General features: G+C 29.9%; 1 protein-coding gene and 1 long non-coding RNA gene across 4 annotated transcripts; both read left to right on the top strand.

Annotated features, from left to right (window-relative positions):
• Positions 1–10,711: 10,711 nt before the first annotated feature.
• On the top strand, positions 10,712–12,298 carry LOC139906036 (uncharacterized). The gene is made up of 3 exons (XR_011781232.1): positions 10,712–11,364; positions 11,416–11,555; positions 11,618–12,298. It is a non-coding gene; the product is annotated as an uncharacterized lncRNA (long non-coding RNA).
• Positions 12,299–14,454: 2,156 nt separating this feature from the next.
• Positions 14,455–17,921, top strand: LOC121121602 (uncharacterized). Of its 3 annotated transcripts, none has more exons than XM_040716565.2 (4): positions 14,455–15,016; positions 15,266–15,489; positions 15,556–16,765; positions 17,196–17,921. In XM_040716565.2, the coding sequence occupies exons 1-3, from the start codon at positions 14,550–14,552 to the stop codon at positions 15,876–15,878; spliced, it is 1,014 nt and encodes a 337-aa protein (XP_040572499.1). In that variant the 5' UTR covers positions 14,455–14,549; the 3' UTR covers positions 15,879–16,765; positions 17,196–17,921. The 3 variants fall into 3 exon arrangements, with proteins under 3 accessions (XP_040572499.1, XP_040572496.1, XP_040572498.1); XM_040716562.2 differs by having other exon boundaries at positions 14,469–15,016; positions 15,218–15,489; XM_040716564.2 differs by having other exon boundaries at positions 14,471–15,016; positions 15,263–15,489.
• The last annotated feature ends 227 nt before the right edge of the window (positions 17,922–18,148 follow it).

Below are 18,148 nucleotides of genomic sequence, written 5' to 3' on the forward strand. Positions count from 1 at the left end.
ATTTGGAGTTTTTTCGAGAAATATGGTCATTTTAAGCCATATTTGACTTGAATTTCATGAAAAAAGCTTCAAATTGCGATATTTCTTTGCTCAAACGCCTTTATAGGTCCTCAAAGTGCTATTTTTTTGATGAGAAAAAGATGAATTTGTAATAAAATTTGAAATTTGAGTTTTTTCGAGAAATATGGTCATTTTAAGCCATATTTGAAAATGCTTCAAATTGCGATATTTCTTTGCTCAAACGCCTTTATAGGTCCTCAAAGTGCTATATTTGATGATTAAAAGATGAATTTGTAATATATTCCTCGAAATTTGGAGTTTTTTCGAGAAATATTTCATTTTATATTTGAAATTTCATGAAAAAAGCTTCAAATTGCGATATTTTTTGCTCAAAATATTTATAGGTTTCAAAGTGCTATATTTGATGATTAAAAGATGAATTTGTAATAAAATAGACGAAATTTGAGTTTTTTCGAGAAATATGGTCATTTTAAGCCATATTTGACTTGAATTTCATGAAAAAAGCTTCAAATTGCGATATTTCTTTGCTCAAACGCCTTTATAGGTCCTCAATTGCTGATTTGATGATTGAATTTGATAATAAAATAGAAATTGGAGTTTTTTCGAGAAATATGGTCATTTTAAGCCATATTTGACTTGAATTTCATGAAAAAAGCTTCAAATTGCGATATTTCTTTGCTCAAACGCCTTTATAGGTCCTCAAAGTGCTATATTTGATGATTAAAAGATGAATTTGTAATAAAATAGACGAAAAAGTTTTTTTTAGAAGGTGGTCAATTTATTTGCTATATTTGACTTGATTTGAAAAAATGAATTTGTAATAAAATTTGCTCAAACGAAATTTGGAAATTTTTTTCGAGAAATATTCATTTTAAGATATTTGACTTGAATTTCATTTGAAAAAAGCTTCAAATTGCGATATTTCTTTTCAAATGATTTTATAGGTTTTCAAAGTGCTAATTTGATTTTTAAAAATGAATTTGTTTTAAAATAGACGAAATTTTTGCCATTTTTTTTTTTTAAGCCATATTTGACTTGAATTTCATGAAAAAAGCTTCAAATTGCGATATTTCTTTGCTCAAACGCCTTTATAGGTCCTCAAAGTGCTATATTTGATGATTAAAAGATGAATTTGTAATAAAATAGACGAAATTTGGAGTTTTTTCGAGAAATATGGTCATTTTAGCCATATTTGATTTGATTTGAATTTGAAAAAATGAAAAAAGCTTCAAATTTGATATTTCTTTGCTCAAACGCCTATATTTTATAGGTCCTAATAAAAAAGTGCTATATTTGATGATTAAAAGATGAATTTGTAATAAAATAGACGAAATTTGGAGTTTTTTCGAGAAATATGGTCATTTTAAGCCATATTTGACTTGAATTTCATGAAAAAAGCTTCAAATTGCGATATTTCTTTGCTCAAACGCCTTTATAGGTCCTCAAAGTGCTATATTTGATGATTAAAAGATGAATTTGTAATAAAATAGACGAAATTTGGAGTTTTTTCGAGAAATATGGTCATTTTAAGCCATATTTGACTTGAATTTCATGAAAAAAGCTTCAAATTGCGATATTTCTTTGCTCAAACGCCTTTATAGGTCCTCAAAGTGCTATATTTGATGATTAAAAGATGAATTTGTAATAAAATAGACGAAATTTGGAGTTTTTTCGAGAAATATGGTCATTTTAGCCATATTTTCTTGAATTTCATGAAAAAAGCTTCAAATTGCGATATTTCTTTGCTCAAACGCCTTTATAGGTCCTCAAAGTGCTATATTTGATGATTAAAAGATGAATTTGTAATAAAATAGACGAAATTTGGAGTTTTTTCGAGAAATATGGTCATTTTAAGCCATATTTGACTTGAATTTCATGAAAAAAGCTTCAAATTGCGATATTTCTTTGCTCAAACGCCTTTATAGGTCCTTAAAGTGCTATATTTGATGATTAAAAGATGAATTTGTAATAAAATAGACGAAATTTGGAGTTTTTTCGAGAAATATGGTCATTTTAAGCCATATTTGACTTGAATTTCATGAAAAAAGCTTCAAATTGCGATATTTCTTTGCTCAAACGCCTTTATAGGTCCTCAAAGTGCTATATTTGATGATTAAAAGATGAATTTGTAATAAAATAGACGAAATTTGGAGTTTTTTCGAGAAATATGGTCATTTTAAGCCATATTTGACTTGAATTTCATGAAAAAAGCTTCAAATTGCGATATTTGACTTGAATTTCATGAAAAAAGCTTCAAATTGCGATATTTCTTTGCTCAAACGCCTTTATAGGTCCTCAAAGTGCTATATTTGATGATTAAAAGATGAATTTGTAATAAAATAGACGAAATTTGGAGTTTTTTCGAGAAATATGGTCATTTTAAGCCATATTTGACTTGAATTTCATGAAAAAAGCTTCAAATTGCGATATTTCTTTGCTCAAACGCCTTTATAGGTCCTCAAAGTGCTATATTTGATGATTAAAAGATGAATTTGTAATAAAATAGACGAAATTTGGAGTTTTTTCGAGAAATATGGTCATTTTAAGCCATATTTGACTTGAATTTCATGAAAAAAGCTTCAAATTGCGATATTTCTTTGCTCAAACGCCTTTATAGGTCCTCAAAGTGCTATATTTGATGATTAAAAGATGAATTTGTAATAAAATAGACGAAATTTGGAGTTTTTTCGAGAAATATGGTCATTTTAAGCCATATTTAATTGAATTTCATGAAAAAAGCTTCAAATTGCGATATTTCTTTGTCCAAACGCCTTTATAGGTCCTCAAAGTGCTATATTTGATGATTAAAAGATGAATTTGTAATAAAATAGACGAAATTTGGATTTTTTTTCGAGAAATATGGTCATTTTAAGCCATATTTGACTTGAATTTCATGAAAAAAGCTTCAAATTGCGATATTTCTTTGCTCAAACGCCTTTATAGGTCCTCAAAGTGCTATATTTGATGATTAAAAGATGAATTTGTAGTTTTTTAAAATAGACGAAATTTTTTGATTTTTTTCGAGAAATATGGTCATTTTAAGCCATATTTGTTTTGAATTTCATGAAAAAAGCTTCAAATTGCGATATTTCTTTGCTCAAACGCCTTTATAGGTCCTCAAAGTGCTATATTTGATGATTAAAAGATGAATTTGTAATAAAATAGACGAAATTTGGAGTTTTTTCGAGAAAGCTTATGCGATATTTCATTTTAAGCCATATTTGACTTGAATTTCATGAAAAAAGCTTCAAATTGCGATATTTCTTTGCTCAAACGCCTTTATAGGTCCTCAAAGTGCTATATTTGATGATTTAAAAGATGAATTTGTAATAAAATAGACGAGTTTTTTTGAGTCATTTTTTTTCGAAAAAAGAAATATGGTCATTTTAAGCCATATTTGACTTGAATTTCATGAAAAAAGCTTCAAAATCCGATATTTCTTTGCTCAAACGCCTTTATAGGTCCTCAAAGTGCTATATTTGATGATTAAAAGATGAATTTGTAATAAAATAGACGAAATTTGGTTTTTTCGAGAAATATGGTCATTTTAAGCCATATTTGACTTGAATTTCATGAAAAAAGCTTCAAATTGCGATATTTCTTTGCTCAAACGCCTTTATAGGTCCTCAAAGTGCTATATTTGATGATTAAAAGATGAAATTGTAATAAAATAGACGAAATTTGGTTACTTTTTTCGAGAAATATGGTCATTTTAAGCCATATTTGACTTGAATTTCATCAAAAAAAAGCTTCAAATTGCGATATTTCTTTGCTCAAACGCCTTTATAGGTCCTCAAAGTGCTATATTTGATGATTAAAAGATGAATTTGTAATAAAATAGACGAAATTTGGATTTTTTTTCGAGAAATATGGTCATTTTAAGCCATATTTGACTTGAATTTCATGAAAAAAGCTTCAAATTGCGATATTTCTTTGCTCAAACGCCTTTATAGGTCCTCAAAGTGCTATATTTGATGATTAAAAGATGAATTTGTAATAAAATAGACGAAATTTGGAGTTTTTTCGAGAAATATGGTCATTTTAAGCCATATTTGACTTGAATTTCATGAAAAAAGCTTCAAATTGCGATATTTCTTTGCTCAAACGCCTTTATAGGTCCTCAAAGTGCTATATTTGATGATTAAAAGATGAATTTGTAATAAAATAGACGAAATTTGGAGTTTTTCGAGAAATATGGTCATTTTAAGCCATATTTGACTTGAAATATGGTCATTTTAAGCCATATTTGACTTGAATTTCATGAAAAAAGCTTCAAATTGCGATATTTCTTTGCTCAAACGCCTTTATAGGTCCTCAAAGTGCTATATTTGATGATTAAAAGATGAATTTGTAATAAAATAGACGAAATTTGGAGTTTTTTCGAGAAATATGGTCATTTTAAGCCATATTTGACTTGAATTTCATGAAAAAAGCTTCAAATTGCGATATTTCTTTGCTCAAACGCCTTTATAGGTCCTCAAAGTGCTATATTTGATGATTAAAAGATGAATTTGTAATAAAATAGACGAAATTTGGAGTTTTTTCGAGAAATATGGTCATTTTAAGCCATATTTGACTTGAATTTCATGAAAAAAGCTTCAAATTGCGATATTTCTTTGCTCAAACGCCTTTATAGGTCCTCAAAGTGCTATATTTGATGATTAAAAGATGAATTTGTAATAAAATAGACGAAATTTGGAGTTTTTTCGAGAAATATGGTCATTTTAAGCCATATTTGACTTGAATTTCATGAAAAAAGCTTCAAATTGCGATATTTCTTTGCTCAAACGCCTTTATAGGTCCTCAAAGTGCTATATTTGATGATTAAATTTAATAAAATAGACGAAAGTTTTTTCGAGAAATATGGTCATTTTAAATGAAAAAAAGCTTCAAATTGATATTTTTTCCTTTGATTTTAAGATTAAAAAAGATATTTTTTGAAAAAAATAAAATATACGAAATTTGGAGTTTTTTCGAGAAATATGGTCATTTTAAGCCATATTTGACTTGAATTTCATGAAAAAAGCTTCAAATTGCGATATTTCTTTGCTCAAACGCCTTTATAGGTCCTCAAAGTGCTATATTTGATGATTAAAAGATGAATTTGTAATAAAATAGACGAAATTTGAGTTTTTTCGAGAAATATGGTCATTTTAAGCCATATTTGACTTGAATTTCATGAAAAAAAAAGCTTCAAATGCGATATTTCTTTGCTCAAACGCCTTTTATGAGTGCTGATATTTGATGATTGAATTTGTAATAAAATAGACGAAATTTGGAGTTTTTCGAGAAATATGGTTTTTTAAGCCATATTTGACTTGAATTTCATGAAAAAAGCTTCAAATTGCGATATTTCTTTGCTCAAACGCCTTTATAGGTCCTCAAAGTGCTATATTTGATGATTAAAAGATGAATTTGTAATAAAATAGACGAAATTTGGAGTTTTTTCGAGAAATATGGTCATTTTAAGCCATATTTGACTTGAATTTCATGAAAAAAGCTTCAAATTGCGATATTTCTTTGCTCAAACGCCTTTATAGGTCCTCAAAGTGCTATATTTGATGATTAAAAGATGAATTTGTAATAAAATAGACGAAATTTGGAGTTTTTTCGAGAAATATGGTCATTTTAAGCCATATTTGACTTGAATTTCATGAAAAAAGCTTCAAATTGCGATATTTCTTTGCTCAAACGCCTTTATAGGTCCTCAAAGTGCTATATTTGATGATTAAAAGATGAATTTGTAATAAAATAGACGAAATTTGGAGGAAAAATATGGAGAATTTGACTTGGTCATTGCGATTTTCTTTGCTCAAAGCCATATTTGACTTGAATTTCATGAAAAAAGCTTCAAATTGCGATATTTCTTTGCTCAAACGCCTTTATAGGTCCTCAAAGTGCTATATTTGATGATTAAAAGATGAATTTGTAATAAAATAGACGAAATTTGGAGTTTTTTCGAGAAATATGGTCATTTTAAGCCATATTTGACTTGAATTTCATGAAAAAAGCTTCAAATTGCGATATTTCTTTGCTCAAACGCCTTTATAGGTCCTCAAAGTGCTATATTTGATGATTAAAAGATGAATTTGTAATAAAATAGACGAAATTTGGAGTTTTTTCGAGAAATATGGTCATTTTAAGCCATATTTGACTTGAATTTCATGAAAAAAGCTTCAAATTGCGATATTTCTTTGCTCAAACGCCTTTATAGGTCCTCAAAGTGCTATATTTGATGATTAAAAGATGAATTTGTAATAAAATAGACGAAATTTGGAGTTTTTTTCGAGAAATATTTTAAGCCATATTTGACTTGAAATATGGTCATTTTAAGCCATATTTGACTTGAATTTCATGAAAAAAGCTTCAAATTGCGATATTTCTTTGCTCAAACGCCTTTATAGGTCCTCAAAGTGCTATATTTGATGATTAAAAGATGAATTTGTAATAAAATAGACGAAATTTGGAGTTTTTTCGAGAAATATGGTCATTTTAAGCCATATTTGACTTGAATTTCATGAAAAAAGCTTCAAATTGCGATATTTCTTTGCTCAAACGCCTTTATAGGTCCTCAAAGTGCTATATTTGATGATTAAAAGATGAATTTGTAATAAAATAGACGAAATTTGGAGTTTTTTCGAGAAATATGGTCATTTTAAGCCATATTTGACTTGAATTTCATGAAAAAAGCTTCAAATTGCGATATTTCTTTGCTCAAACGCCTTTATAGGTCCTCAAAGTGCTATATTTGATGATTATATTTGAAATTTGAGCCTTTTTTTCAAAGAAATATGATAAAAAAGAGTTTTTCGAGAAATATGGTCATTTTTTATTTGACTTGAATTTCATGAAAAAATAAAATAGACGAAATTTTTTTTCGAGAAATATGGTCATTTTAAGCCATATTTGACTTGAATTTCATGAAAAAAGCTTCAAATTGCGATATTTCTTTGCTCAAACGCCTTTATAGGTCCTCAAAGTGCTATATTTGATGATTAAAAGATGAATTTGTAATAAAATAGACGAAATTTGGAGTTTTTTCGAGAAATATGGTCATTTTAAGCCATATTTGACTTGAATTTCATGAAAAAAGCTTCAAATTGCGATATTTCTTTGCTCAAACGCCTTTATAGGTCCTCAAAGTGCTATATTTGATGATTAAAAGATGAATTTGTAATAAAATAGACGAAATTTGAGTTTTTCGAGAAATATGGTCATTTTAAGCCATATTTGACTTGAATTTCATGAAAAAAGCTTCAAATTGCGATATTTCTTTGCTCAAACGCCTTTATAGGTCCTCAAAGTGCTATATTTGATGATTAAAAGATGAATTTGTAATAAAATAGACGAAATTTGAGTTTTTCGAGAAATATGGTCATTTTAAGCCATATTTGACTTGAATTTCATGAAAAAAGCTTCAAATTGCGATATTTCTTTGCTCAAACGCCTTTATAGGTCCTCAAAGTGCTATATTTGATGATTAAAAGATGAATTTGTAATAAAATAGACGAAAATTTTTTTTCGAGAAATATGGTCATTTTAAGCCATATTTGACTTGAATTTCATCATGAAAAAAGCTTCAAATTGCGATATTTCTTGCTCAAACGGTACTATCTCACAGTAAGAATTCAATTTTTTTAAATCTAACCATAAAATATGATTCTATTTTAGCTAAACATATCAAGAATTATGATACACAACTCAATAAAGGGCAAAAACAACTGCTTAAATGGTCACAACAAGGGGGGGTAGTAGCTTTGGATGGTTTGCAACAAGTTTGTCTGAGACTACTTACTTCGTTTTAAGACTTGGGTATGATAATTAGGTTTTCCAATATTACATAGTCATTAAATATTACTTTTTTATCACTTAAGGCTTAGCTATGGTTGATGGACTCCAAGAAATGGTGTTCAGAAAACTCATAAAAGGCAAAAACAACTGTTTAAATGGTCACAACAACGAGGGTAGTTACATTGGGTGTTGCATTATAATTAACAATTGTGTATATCCTTCATGATAATAGTATGTTGTTATATAAGCATACCTAAATAACGGGGAAAATATTTTTGATGCTCTTAATAAGAAGTAATATCGCCGGACATTACTACATAATTATAAATTAAGATGAATTTATTTATAAATTTTTTTTTAATAATTTATTTCTAACATTTTTTTATTAATATATTTATTTCTAACATTTTTTTATTAATATATTTATTTCTAACATTTTTTTTATTAATATATTTATTTCTAACATTTTTTATTAATATATTTATTTTTTTTTATTAATATATTTATTTCTAACATTTTTTATTAATATATTTATTGTCTAATTTTATGATTTTGACATTTACTTTATTATGAATAATTAGTTAGATCTCATTGGTAGAGATATATCTATCCTGTGCACAATTGTATATAACAACTTCCACATGAAGAAGAGGGGTGATTATCTTTTGATTAAACTCCACGTCTCGCTTGTGTATTGCAACCTAAAGTTATGACATATTTAACTGAATTCCGATGTTAGAACAAGAAAAAATTATCTGGATCAATCTATTATTTCAATATTCTTTATTTATAATTTATTATTATTAATAGTTATATGATTTTAATTGTTTAATTTTGTATATTTAACTTAAATGTTTAATGGTTTATTTTTTAGTATGTAGATTATATTTCATTAAAGCCTTCTTTTTTAAACTTTGAGCTTCAAATATATTTCAAATACTCTACTTTGTCGTTTCATTAGCTATTATTCTGAGAATAAGGTTCATAAAGAATTACAATTTCATGAAGTGTGACGTTTTCAAACCTACTGTAACGGATAAAAACGTCGAAGTCAATTATACGTAGTATATCTTCATTAAACATTTTGCTAATAAATACATTCGTTATACCCTCAAAAATCATAATAAAGCAGGCAGATGATAATCACATCAGTATTTTAAACAATGATACCATATGTCTTTTTTCCCCCCTCCTCCTCGCACGCGTTTTTCTCTACAATATTATCAACTATACATATAGATGGGTTTTTGTGAGAGCGCAAGGAGAAGGGGGGAGTATATGCTGTACACTTGCTTTAAAACCCTTCTTAATAGCAGCTACTTGTATTATGATTTTGGAGGGAGAACATGAATTACTACTATAAAGAGGAGAACTTTCTACATTTTAAAATAGCATGAGTGCAGAGAAAATATTCTAATTATGTTTAAATTCATATATGTATATTTTATTATGCATTTTTAAATAAATTTACACCAAATATAGGAGAGAATGATTAAACGACATATTAAATAATAATCAAAAAAGAAGAAAGAGCACACATCAACCTTTTCTAATCGCTATAAATAATTTTTTCTTTGCACACATCCCCTCTAGGAATACTTTATGCGACCTTGGATATATGTAATATAAAATATGAGTTAAGGACTCACTTTTAACAACAAGTGTGTAGCTAAAGCCAGCCAGGTAGCACTCTAGAGACTCCCTGCCACCTAAATTCATATACATAGTCATTCACGTAAATCTGAACGATCTTTAACTAATTCTTGAACAATAAGGATAGCATTTTACTCAGCTACTTTTATTTTAAAGTGAAAGGTTGAGTCTTAACTTTAAGTTAAGTGCGCAACTTTTAATTCAAAATAAGTATTTACGTTATAAAAGACCCGGAGGAACACGATCATAGAATTTGCTTGCGGAACACAGTGTACATCAAGAAGATGCTCAATTATCCAAAAACTACTACTATGGAAAGAAGAGTAGGCATATAAGAGAAAAGTCAACATGTCCTGCAGTGATAAAAAACGCACTACCATATTCATTGTATGCTTGAAACGTTCCTTGTAGTCATTTCCTGGGACTCCAATTAACCCTCTTTCCAAAGAATCACAAAATAAACCGTGCAATAGTCTCCAGGGGTATTTATACATGCCGCCTTTACAAAAGACATATCCTAACAGACAAAATTAACGTTACCCGAGCTGCCCATGGCAGAAAGTTGCTTAATGATTTGAAGTCCCCTGGTAACCGAATTATCTTTTATTCGGATGAGAAACAATGGACTGTCGACAGATCGCATAATATCCAGAAAGACAGATGGTTGGCCACAGAGAGAGCTTAAGTCCCCCACGTTTTTAAAACCCAGTTTCCAGTCAGCATCATGACCCAATGCGTCATTGGGAGCATCGGCAGTATCATGCCCTCATCTTCTTGTCCAGTTGTGTAGATTTTCTGTTTTAACTAGACTCTGACCCCTCTCACAAGGCCTGCAAGACTCAAAACTTGTTTAAAGAACAGAAGGAGTCATTTTGACACCCCCCCCCTCCCCCCACACACACACACATGGCCCTCTAACTCCCCATATATGAATCCCATGAATTACTTATTTTAGAGGGAGTTTGGGATAAGGCCTATCCCAAACACATAACAGCATCAAATCCTTGAAGGCCTCCATCATCAAGTAATGGTATAACGTTTCCTCCGCGGGTGTGGTCAAGGCCTCCAAATCCTTAGGCTTCGTATCGAGCGAATGATTGGCGAAAATTCAATTATTGTTTTTCTTTTGTATTATTACAACTAGTAAATAAAATTTCAAACCTTTGCTTGCTTTCCTTATTGATCAAGAGGTAATGAAATCTGATGTAATGATTAAGGATGATAATTTTGGTAAGAATACAAAAGCGTCCGAGGAAAAAAGAAGAATTACTTATGGCATCATTGATTAAATAATATACATCTTCTTCTATCAATCATGAACGTTATCATTCCTTCCTTTATTATTCAATATTAATATAATAATATTAGATGGGGATAGTCGATAGAGAACTGAATAAAATGCCTAAAATAACGTCGCCTTCTGTCTGGATTTCTGAAAATAGAGGCCTAGGAATTTGGAAAATACTTACCGGATGAGAAACAGATGGTTTGTCGGATTTGTCGATATAAATGTGCCTTTAGTCCCCTGTCTAGAATTACACGCCACTCATTATCCTCATCTCATAACTAGAGTATGGATATTCATCTATAAAATCAATTTAACGATGAATACATCAAGTCAGACTTTAACTCTGATTTCACAAGGATGCTTATTGTATGTAATATAACCTTATCCATTGCTAATCATCTATGTTCAAAAAATTTATGGAGAAATACAAGGGTAAACATATCCCTTCCCGAGGAACCATCATTAAATTAATGGAGGATGTTGTTACTGATGTCATTTATAGAAATACATATAAAATGTTTTGAGTCATCCATACCAAATGACGATCAAGTTATCAGTAAAAAGTATTTACGAATATCGAAATGGAACTCTGAATTTTGTACTATCTCACAGTAAGTATTCAATTTTTTTAAATCTAACCATAAAATATGATTCTATTTTAGCTAAACATATCAAGAATTATGATACACAACTCAGTAAAGGGCAAAAACAACTGCTTAAATGGTCACAACAAGGGGGGTAGTAGCTTTGGATGGTTTGCAACAAGTTTGTCTGAGACTACTTACTTCGTTTTAAGACTTGGGTATGATAATTAGGTTTTCCAATATTACATAGTCATTAAATATTACTTTTTTATCACTTAAGGCTTAGCTATGGTTGATGGGCTCCAAGAAATGGTGTTCAGAAAACTCATAAAAGGCAAAAACAACTGTTTAAATGGTCACAACAACGAGGGTAGTTACATTGGGTGTTGCATTATAATTAACAATTGTGTATATCCTTCATGATAATAGTATGTTGTTATATAAGCATTCCTAAATAACGGGGGAAAATATTTTTTGATGCTCTTAATAAGGAGTAATATCGCCGGACATTACTACATAATTAGCTTTTGCTCTAAATCTTTAAGATGAATTTATTTCTAACATTTTTTTATTAATATATTTATTGTCTAATTTTATGATTTTGACATTTACTTTATTATGAATAATTAGTTAGATCTCATCGGTAGAGATATATCTATCCTGTGCACAATTGTATATAACAACTTCCACATGAAGAAGAGGGGTGATTATCTTTTGATTAAACTCCACGTCTCGCTTGTGTATTGCAACCTAAAGTTATGACATATTTAACTGAATTCCGATGTTAGAACAAGAAAAAATTATCTGGATCAATCTATTATTTCAATATTCTTTATTTATAATTTATTATTATTAATAGTTATATGATTTTAATTGTTTAATTTTGTATATTTAACTTAAATGTTTAATGGTTTATTTTTTAGTATGTAGATTATATTTCATTAAAGCCTTCTTTTTTAAACTTTGAGCTTCAAATATATTTCAAGTACTCTACTTTGTCGTTTCATTAGCTATTATTCTGAGAATAAGGTTCATAATGAATTACAATTTCATGGAGTGTGACGTTTTTAAACCTACTGTAACGGATAAAAACGTCGAAGTCAATTATACGTAGTATATCTTCATTAAACATTTTGCTAATAAATACATTCGTTATACCCTCAAAAATCATAATAAAGCAGGCAGATGATAATCACATCAGTATTTTAAACAATGATACCATATGTCTTTTTTCCCCCCTCCTCCTCGCACGCGTTTTTCTCTACAATATTATCAACTATAGTAATGATTTACCTGAGCGACGCTGTATATATATGTATTTTTTCTCTTGAAGATATTTTATATTTTAATTTTTCAAGGGAGATCATCTAAGTATTGAGTAACTACATGTGAGTGGACTTGTGAAAAACTGAGAGTAAAAATAAGAATTTTTGAGTAGTTATCTTAAATATATTTTTCGAGCAAGGTGTATATGCATCGTATGTACATCGGCTAATAACTCTGGAAAATGCTGGGTATTACAGCTAGTTAAATTTACTTTTATTTCCTGGCTATGACTATTGCTTGATAAGGTGTGAGACTTGTTTCATTAATCTCATAGCTGCTCGTAGCTAATATATTGAAACATCATGACAGCTATCATCTTTACTCCTAATTTACAATGTAGATTTTTTTACAACCCGAAAATGCTTCCGATCTACAACCCTACCCATCACCAACACCGCAATGTATTTGCAATTGGGGGAATATATAAGTCCATTGGACTTTTTTGACAGTTTCGATAGGATGTTTTTGTTTTCTATTTTTATCTGTTGACAGTGTGTGTGTGTAGATATCCTTTATACGTTCTCTCATCATTGAGCCTAGGAGACTTAAATTTTGCATGGGCTCCTCCTTTGAGCTTGGACAGGCTAAGACGACAGTGTCGATTTTTGAATAAGTCATATAAGGGGGCTTATGCAATACACAAAACCCAAAAACCGTTTTTTCAGCTAAATGAGACTAGATAGGGGTTTGAGTTGTTTATCAAAAAGTGATTGGCGTTTCAAAAAACATTTATACGAATAAAAACGTTTTCTAAATTTATGCAAAATTAAAAAAAGTTATGGGCTAAAAAAGAAATCGGTGAAAATTACAATTTCGTTTATTTCAGATGCAAAAAAATGAACTTCTAATGGAATATGGAATTAGTAAATAGAATAAAAAATTTCATTTTTTTAAGAAAAAATGTCTCAAGACGATGCTTTTAACAAAAATAGTTGAGTTATCACTAGAGTATTTTCAATTTCCAGCACATTTATTACATAATTTTTGCAATATTTGAAAAAATGAACCAGTTATCGAGTGTTATTTTTTCGACAACATTAATCTTCATAACTTTTTTGTTTTTCCAAGTACGAAAAAAAAAATAGGTAGGTTTGTGTTTCTTTTACAATTCCAATAAATGCTAATAACTACTTTTTTTGCAAAAATTGTGGAAAAAAGTTTTTTGCAATTTTCTTCGTTAATTTCAATTGGGAATCCTTTGAAGTGAAAAAAATATACTTCTTATCTAGATAAATTTTTAGAAGCATGTATGTTATTTCAAGTTAACAACACATTGTTTTTTTATGTTCATAATAATATTACTAAGGTTACAAGAGGTAATAATAAGAGTTTTTTTGTTTGTTTTTTGGGGGGGGATGATCAGACTTTGTAAATTACCTTGCTTAACCGGTTAATATAGTGTGAAGATCTTTTTCGACAACAAAGAAGCATTCATATTATAATAATTAAAGTATATAAATATTTTCTGAATATTTATTTTAATTTTGTCAATTAATTTGCCCATTTTCAATGTGATTTCCCTCTCCCTCCTTGGCCCGAGCAACGCCAAGTAATCCTTTACTAGTATTACTATAAAAACTATAGTGCTTCTCTCTCGCTAAAAATGTTTGAGTTTTCAAAGTAGTGAGAAATAAATAATAATTAATAAGATCACTAACATCTTTCAGTTTACCCCACGAGGATTTCGGCAATTTTAACATCCCTATTGATTGATAATATTAAGATGAAACGAGATTATATGAGATAAGAAAAAGAAAGAGAGTAGATTCAACCGGCTAATTCCTATAGTTAAAAAAAATTGTTTGATGCTTTGATTCTCTCAATGCTTAGTCCATTATCTTCCCTTAGGGTACTGTCATTGTGTATATATAAACGCGACGGCTTAAATGGGTCCTTCATCTTCCATCAAGGTTGGAAAACGGTGTACTTCAAAGATTGGAGATGACGACATTGGGGAGGATTTATTATGCCGTGTCTGCCGCGTGGTGGAGTATCAGTTTCATCATTATGGGGCTTATGCTTGCAACCGATGTCGAGCCTTTTTTCGTCGAATGGTCCGAAGACAGAGGAAGGGGAATCCTCCCACACCCTGTATAACAACAAAAGGAGTACCTCCTATAACTGATGCTCCTATTTGTGATATTTCTCTCTTTAGAGGAGCCTGTCAGGCATGCAGATTTTTGGCGTGCCTTAATAAGGGAATGGATCCCTCTCTCGTTCTAACGGACGAGGTACGAACCTCCCGATATTCTAGATCCAATCAAGCCACCAAGAAAATAAACATACCTAGAAAAAAACAATCCATCAAATCTAAAAAGAAATCTCTGAAAAAAGAGAACTCCGTTCCTATTCAGTAGGATGATAACATACTTCTTCATTCTGTCCTTCTCCTTCCATCATCTCCTGTTCCATTCATGCTTATTCATGACATTTCTAACTTGTTCATTTAATTTACATACTCATTTCTATATGTAAGCAAAGGATTTTTTCCGGGTGGGAAGACTAACTTGATATTAATTAATGACTACCTTTATACTTACATTCTTGATAACAGTGATGGGAGGGCAGGGTGGAATGATTCCTTCCATTCATTATTTATGAGTTCCACAAATTCCAAATTTTACTATGATTCACCTGTTGTCATAGCGCCGTGGTCAAAAGATATCCAAGCATCCATTGTTAACGAAGAAGAAGAAGAGACGTCTATCGCAAACTTACCTCCAGTTGAAATGGTCTTCGTTGATGAAGAAGAGGAGGAAGAGGATCCACTTGTAGTGGATGATGCAGATCCAATCATTGGTGGAGTTGGAGATATGATAATGAAAGGTACCTTCTTGTTCTCTTCACTTTTTTTTTAAATAAGCTAAAAATGACTTCCTTTTAAATACTTAGATCATGTAGATCGGTCATTGAAAGAAACTGCTCTTGACGTCGTTAGTTGGGAGGATCAGAGAAGTATATTGACTTCAGGTCCGGATCAGTTCAGTCTTGAAGAGCTGTATAAATTTGTGGAGGAGCATCCACAGCAAGAATATGAACAAGAAATAAAACCGCTTAGATTTGATGAATATGATAAAGGTCTTCAGACTCCATCCTTCGAGGGTCTCAATACACCTAGTTATGACCACCAATTAGAGAATACCGTGCTCAATTTTAGTTTTTCTGTCCCAGAAATGGAAAGCTCATCATTACTCGACGATATGCTAGACAATTAGAAATTTTAGAATTTAAATTATATCAATTATGATCCAAGTCTAAACCTATATATACTGTATGATTGTGACAGTTGAACAGATTCGGGATTTTCCATCATGATCCCATAAAGTCCCTTGCAATATAGCTTATAAATTTGTTCATTTATAGTATATTTTCTAAGTATTTTCTTATAATTACTTAGAAGACGTAATTATTTTTTTGATGTGTTTGAAATTATATTTTCCTAAAGTTGCATATATATATTATCTGTTTTATGTATTTATATGAATGTATTTATAATTATTGTAGATTTGATTCTATCCCAAATAGTATTCCCATATATATTTATATATTATAGTTATACGAAAAAAGATGTATGTATTTATTTCTTTTAGTAGTATACATAAACGGGATTTATTGTTTATAATAGAGACATTGTGTGTTTTGATATGCAATGGTGTGTTTAAGTCTTAGTCACAAATATGTATAGTGCATTTAAGCTGGTCCCACTTTTATCTTCAATACTAGTGTTTGTTGCCTCAAGCCCCAAGCAAAAAGGTTTTTGCTGGGAGCCTGGAAGTAATCCATTTATTGGTCAACCAAAAACTGAAAGACTTGACTCCGACAGAGTAAGGATTAATTGGTCAGAAATTTTCAATAAGAATGGTAATTGTAAAAATGTAGACTTCCTTATCAAATCAAATCCAAGACATAGCCCCTCTGACTACAAACTATCGGATTTTACACAAAAGGGACAGACCAGTGCAACTCTTATGGTAACGGATGGAGAAGATTTTGTATTTCAAATTATAGCACGGGAAGACAAGAGACCCAAATATGGTATTGAGTATAAATATTCACAGATGGTTACTTCATATTTCAGAGAAGATACTGCCCCAGACATTGGGTAACTATCATTGTATTGTTTATGTAATTGTACTTCATACTTTTTAACAAGTGAGAGGCACTGCTCCAACCTATGTAGCAAATAATTACTAGCACATAAATGCAGAGAACTTTATTCCCTTGCTATTGTAAACAATAAAAATATTTCCATATTTGTGTCATAACCCTTGGAATTAATTTCAATTTACTTAAATATGTATGAAAATTTGTTGGAATGATAGTTTGAAATAATAAAAATGTGACCGCAAATATTCTCATTTCAAAAATGTTTGAGTAACTACCCACTAGTTGTGTTATAATTTATTTTATAAAATAATGTTTAAGTAAATTGATCATTTCAAGAAAAATCTACGCAATAAGTACATACTATATAATCTGTGTATATATGGTAAAACTAAGTCTTTCACAAGTTCTGTTTTTCTCCATTCGAGGTTCAAGGAAGTCTTAACAACAGAAAAACTACGAGTCACAAAGATTAAAAAGTCATCATTAATGACAACTACTACGCCTAAATATTCACGCAATGCCGCCAAGGATAAGTGTGTCCTACCCCTAAAGAAATTTAATTCGAATAATATTCTATCGAACAAACTACTCAAGGAATTCATTGGATATATGAATAAAAACTCTGTTAGATATGTTCATGAGTTTATGCGAGACAAAAAAGCCTGTTCAGAACAAAGTGTAGGGTTCATTGTCAGTTCCCCGAAGACAAGTACTGTTAAATGTTGTTCTAGCCCTTGGGGTGGTAATTGCTACATTAAATTCGCGGAATGTGATGGATCCTGCATACCTCAAGATTGGATATCTGATAATTGGCCGGACTGTTTGGATGGTAGTGATGAACCTGAATTAGAAAGCTTGAGTGGTAGATCCTTGTCTGAGGAGCTACAGTGTGTTAGTTGTGGTGGAAATGTCATTGCCGCCGTTTCTCTTTGTAGTGATAAAAATTATATTCATTTGACCAATTGTGTAAAAGAGCTTTTAGGTGATGGAAACTGTAGTTTGTGCATTTCTGATTATTTCGAATAATATTTATATTGTAAGGGGCAAAAATTCTATGAAATTTATGTTTCTATTTACTCTCATACTAGAAAAATCCAATAAATAATTTATTATAAAGTTGATCGAATTACATACCTTTTAATAACAATTAATTCATTTATCTTTGTATATATTTTTTAACTATTTAATTAAGGATATCATCCAGAAATAAAAAATAGGTAGACGTATTATTTATTTACGTTTTTACATTAATATACGGTATAATTATTATTTATATCAAATACCACTTATTTTTCTATAAAATATGCGATCAACTAAATTCAAATGAAACTAATATTAATGTTATAATTAAATAAATATGATTCTATTCTTAGATAAA

The sequence above is a fragment of the Lepeophtheirus salmonis genome, chromosome 7 (assembly GCF_016086655.4).
Source record: "Lepeophtheirus salmonis chromosome 7, UVic_Lsal_1.4, whole genome shotgun sequence".
In the NCBI taxonomy this organism is placed as follows: domain Eukaryota; kingdom Metazoa; phylum Arthropoda; class Copepoda; order Siphonostomatoida; family Caligidae; genus Lepeophtheirus; species Lepeophtheirus salmonis.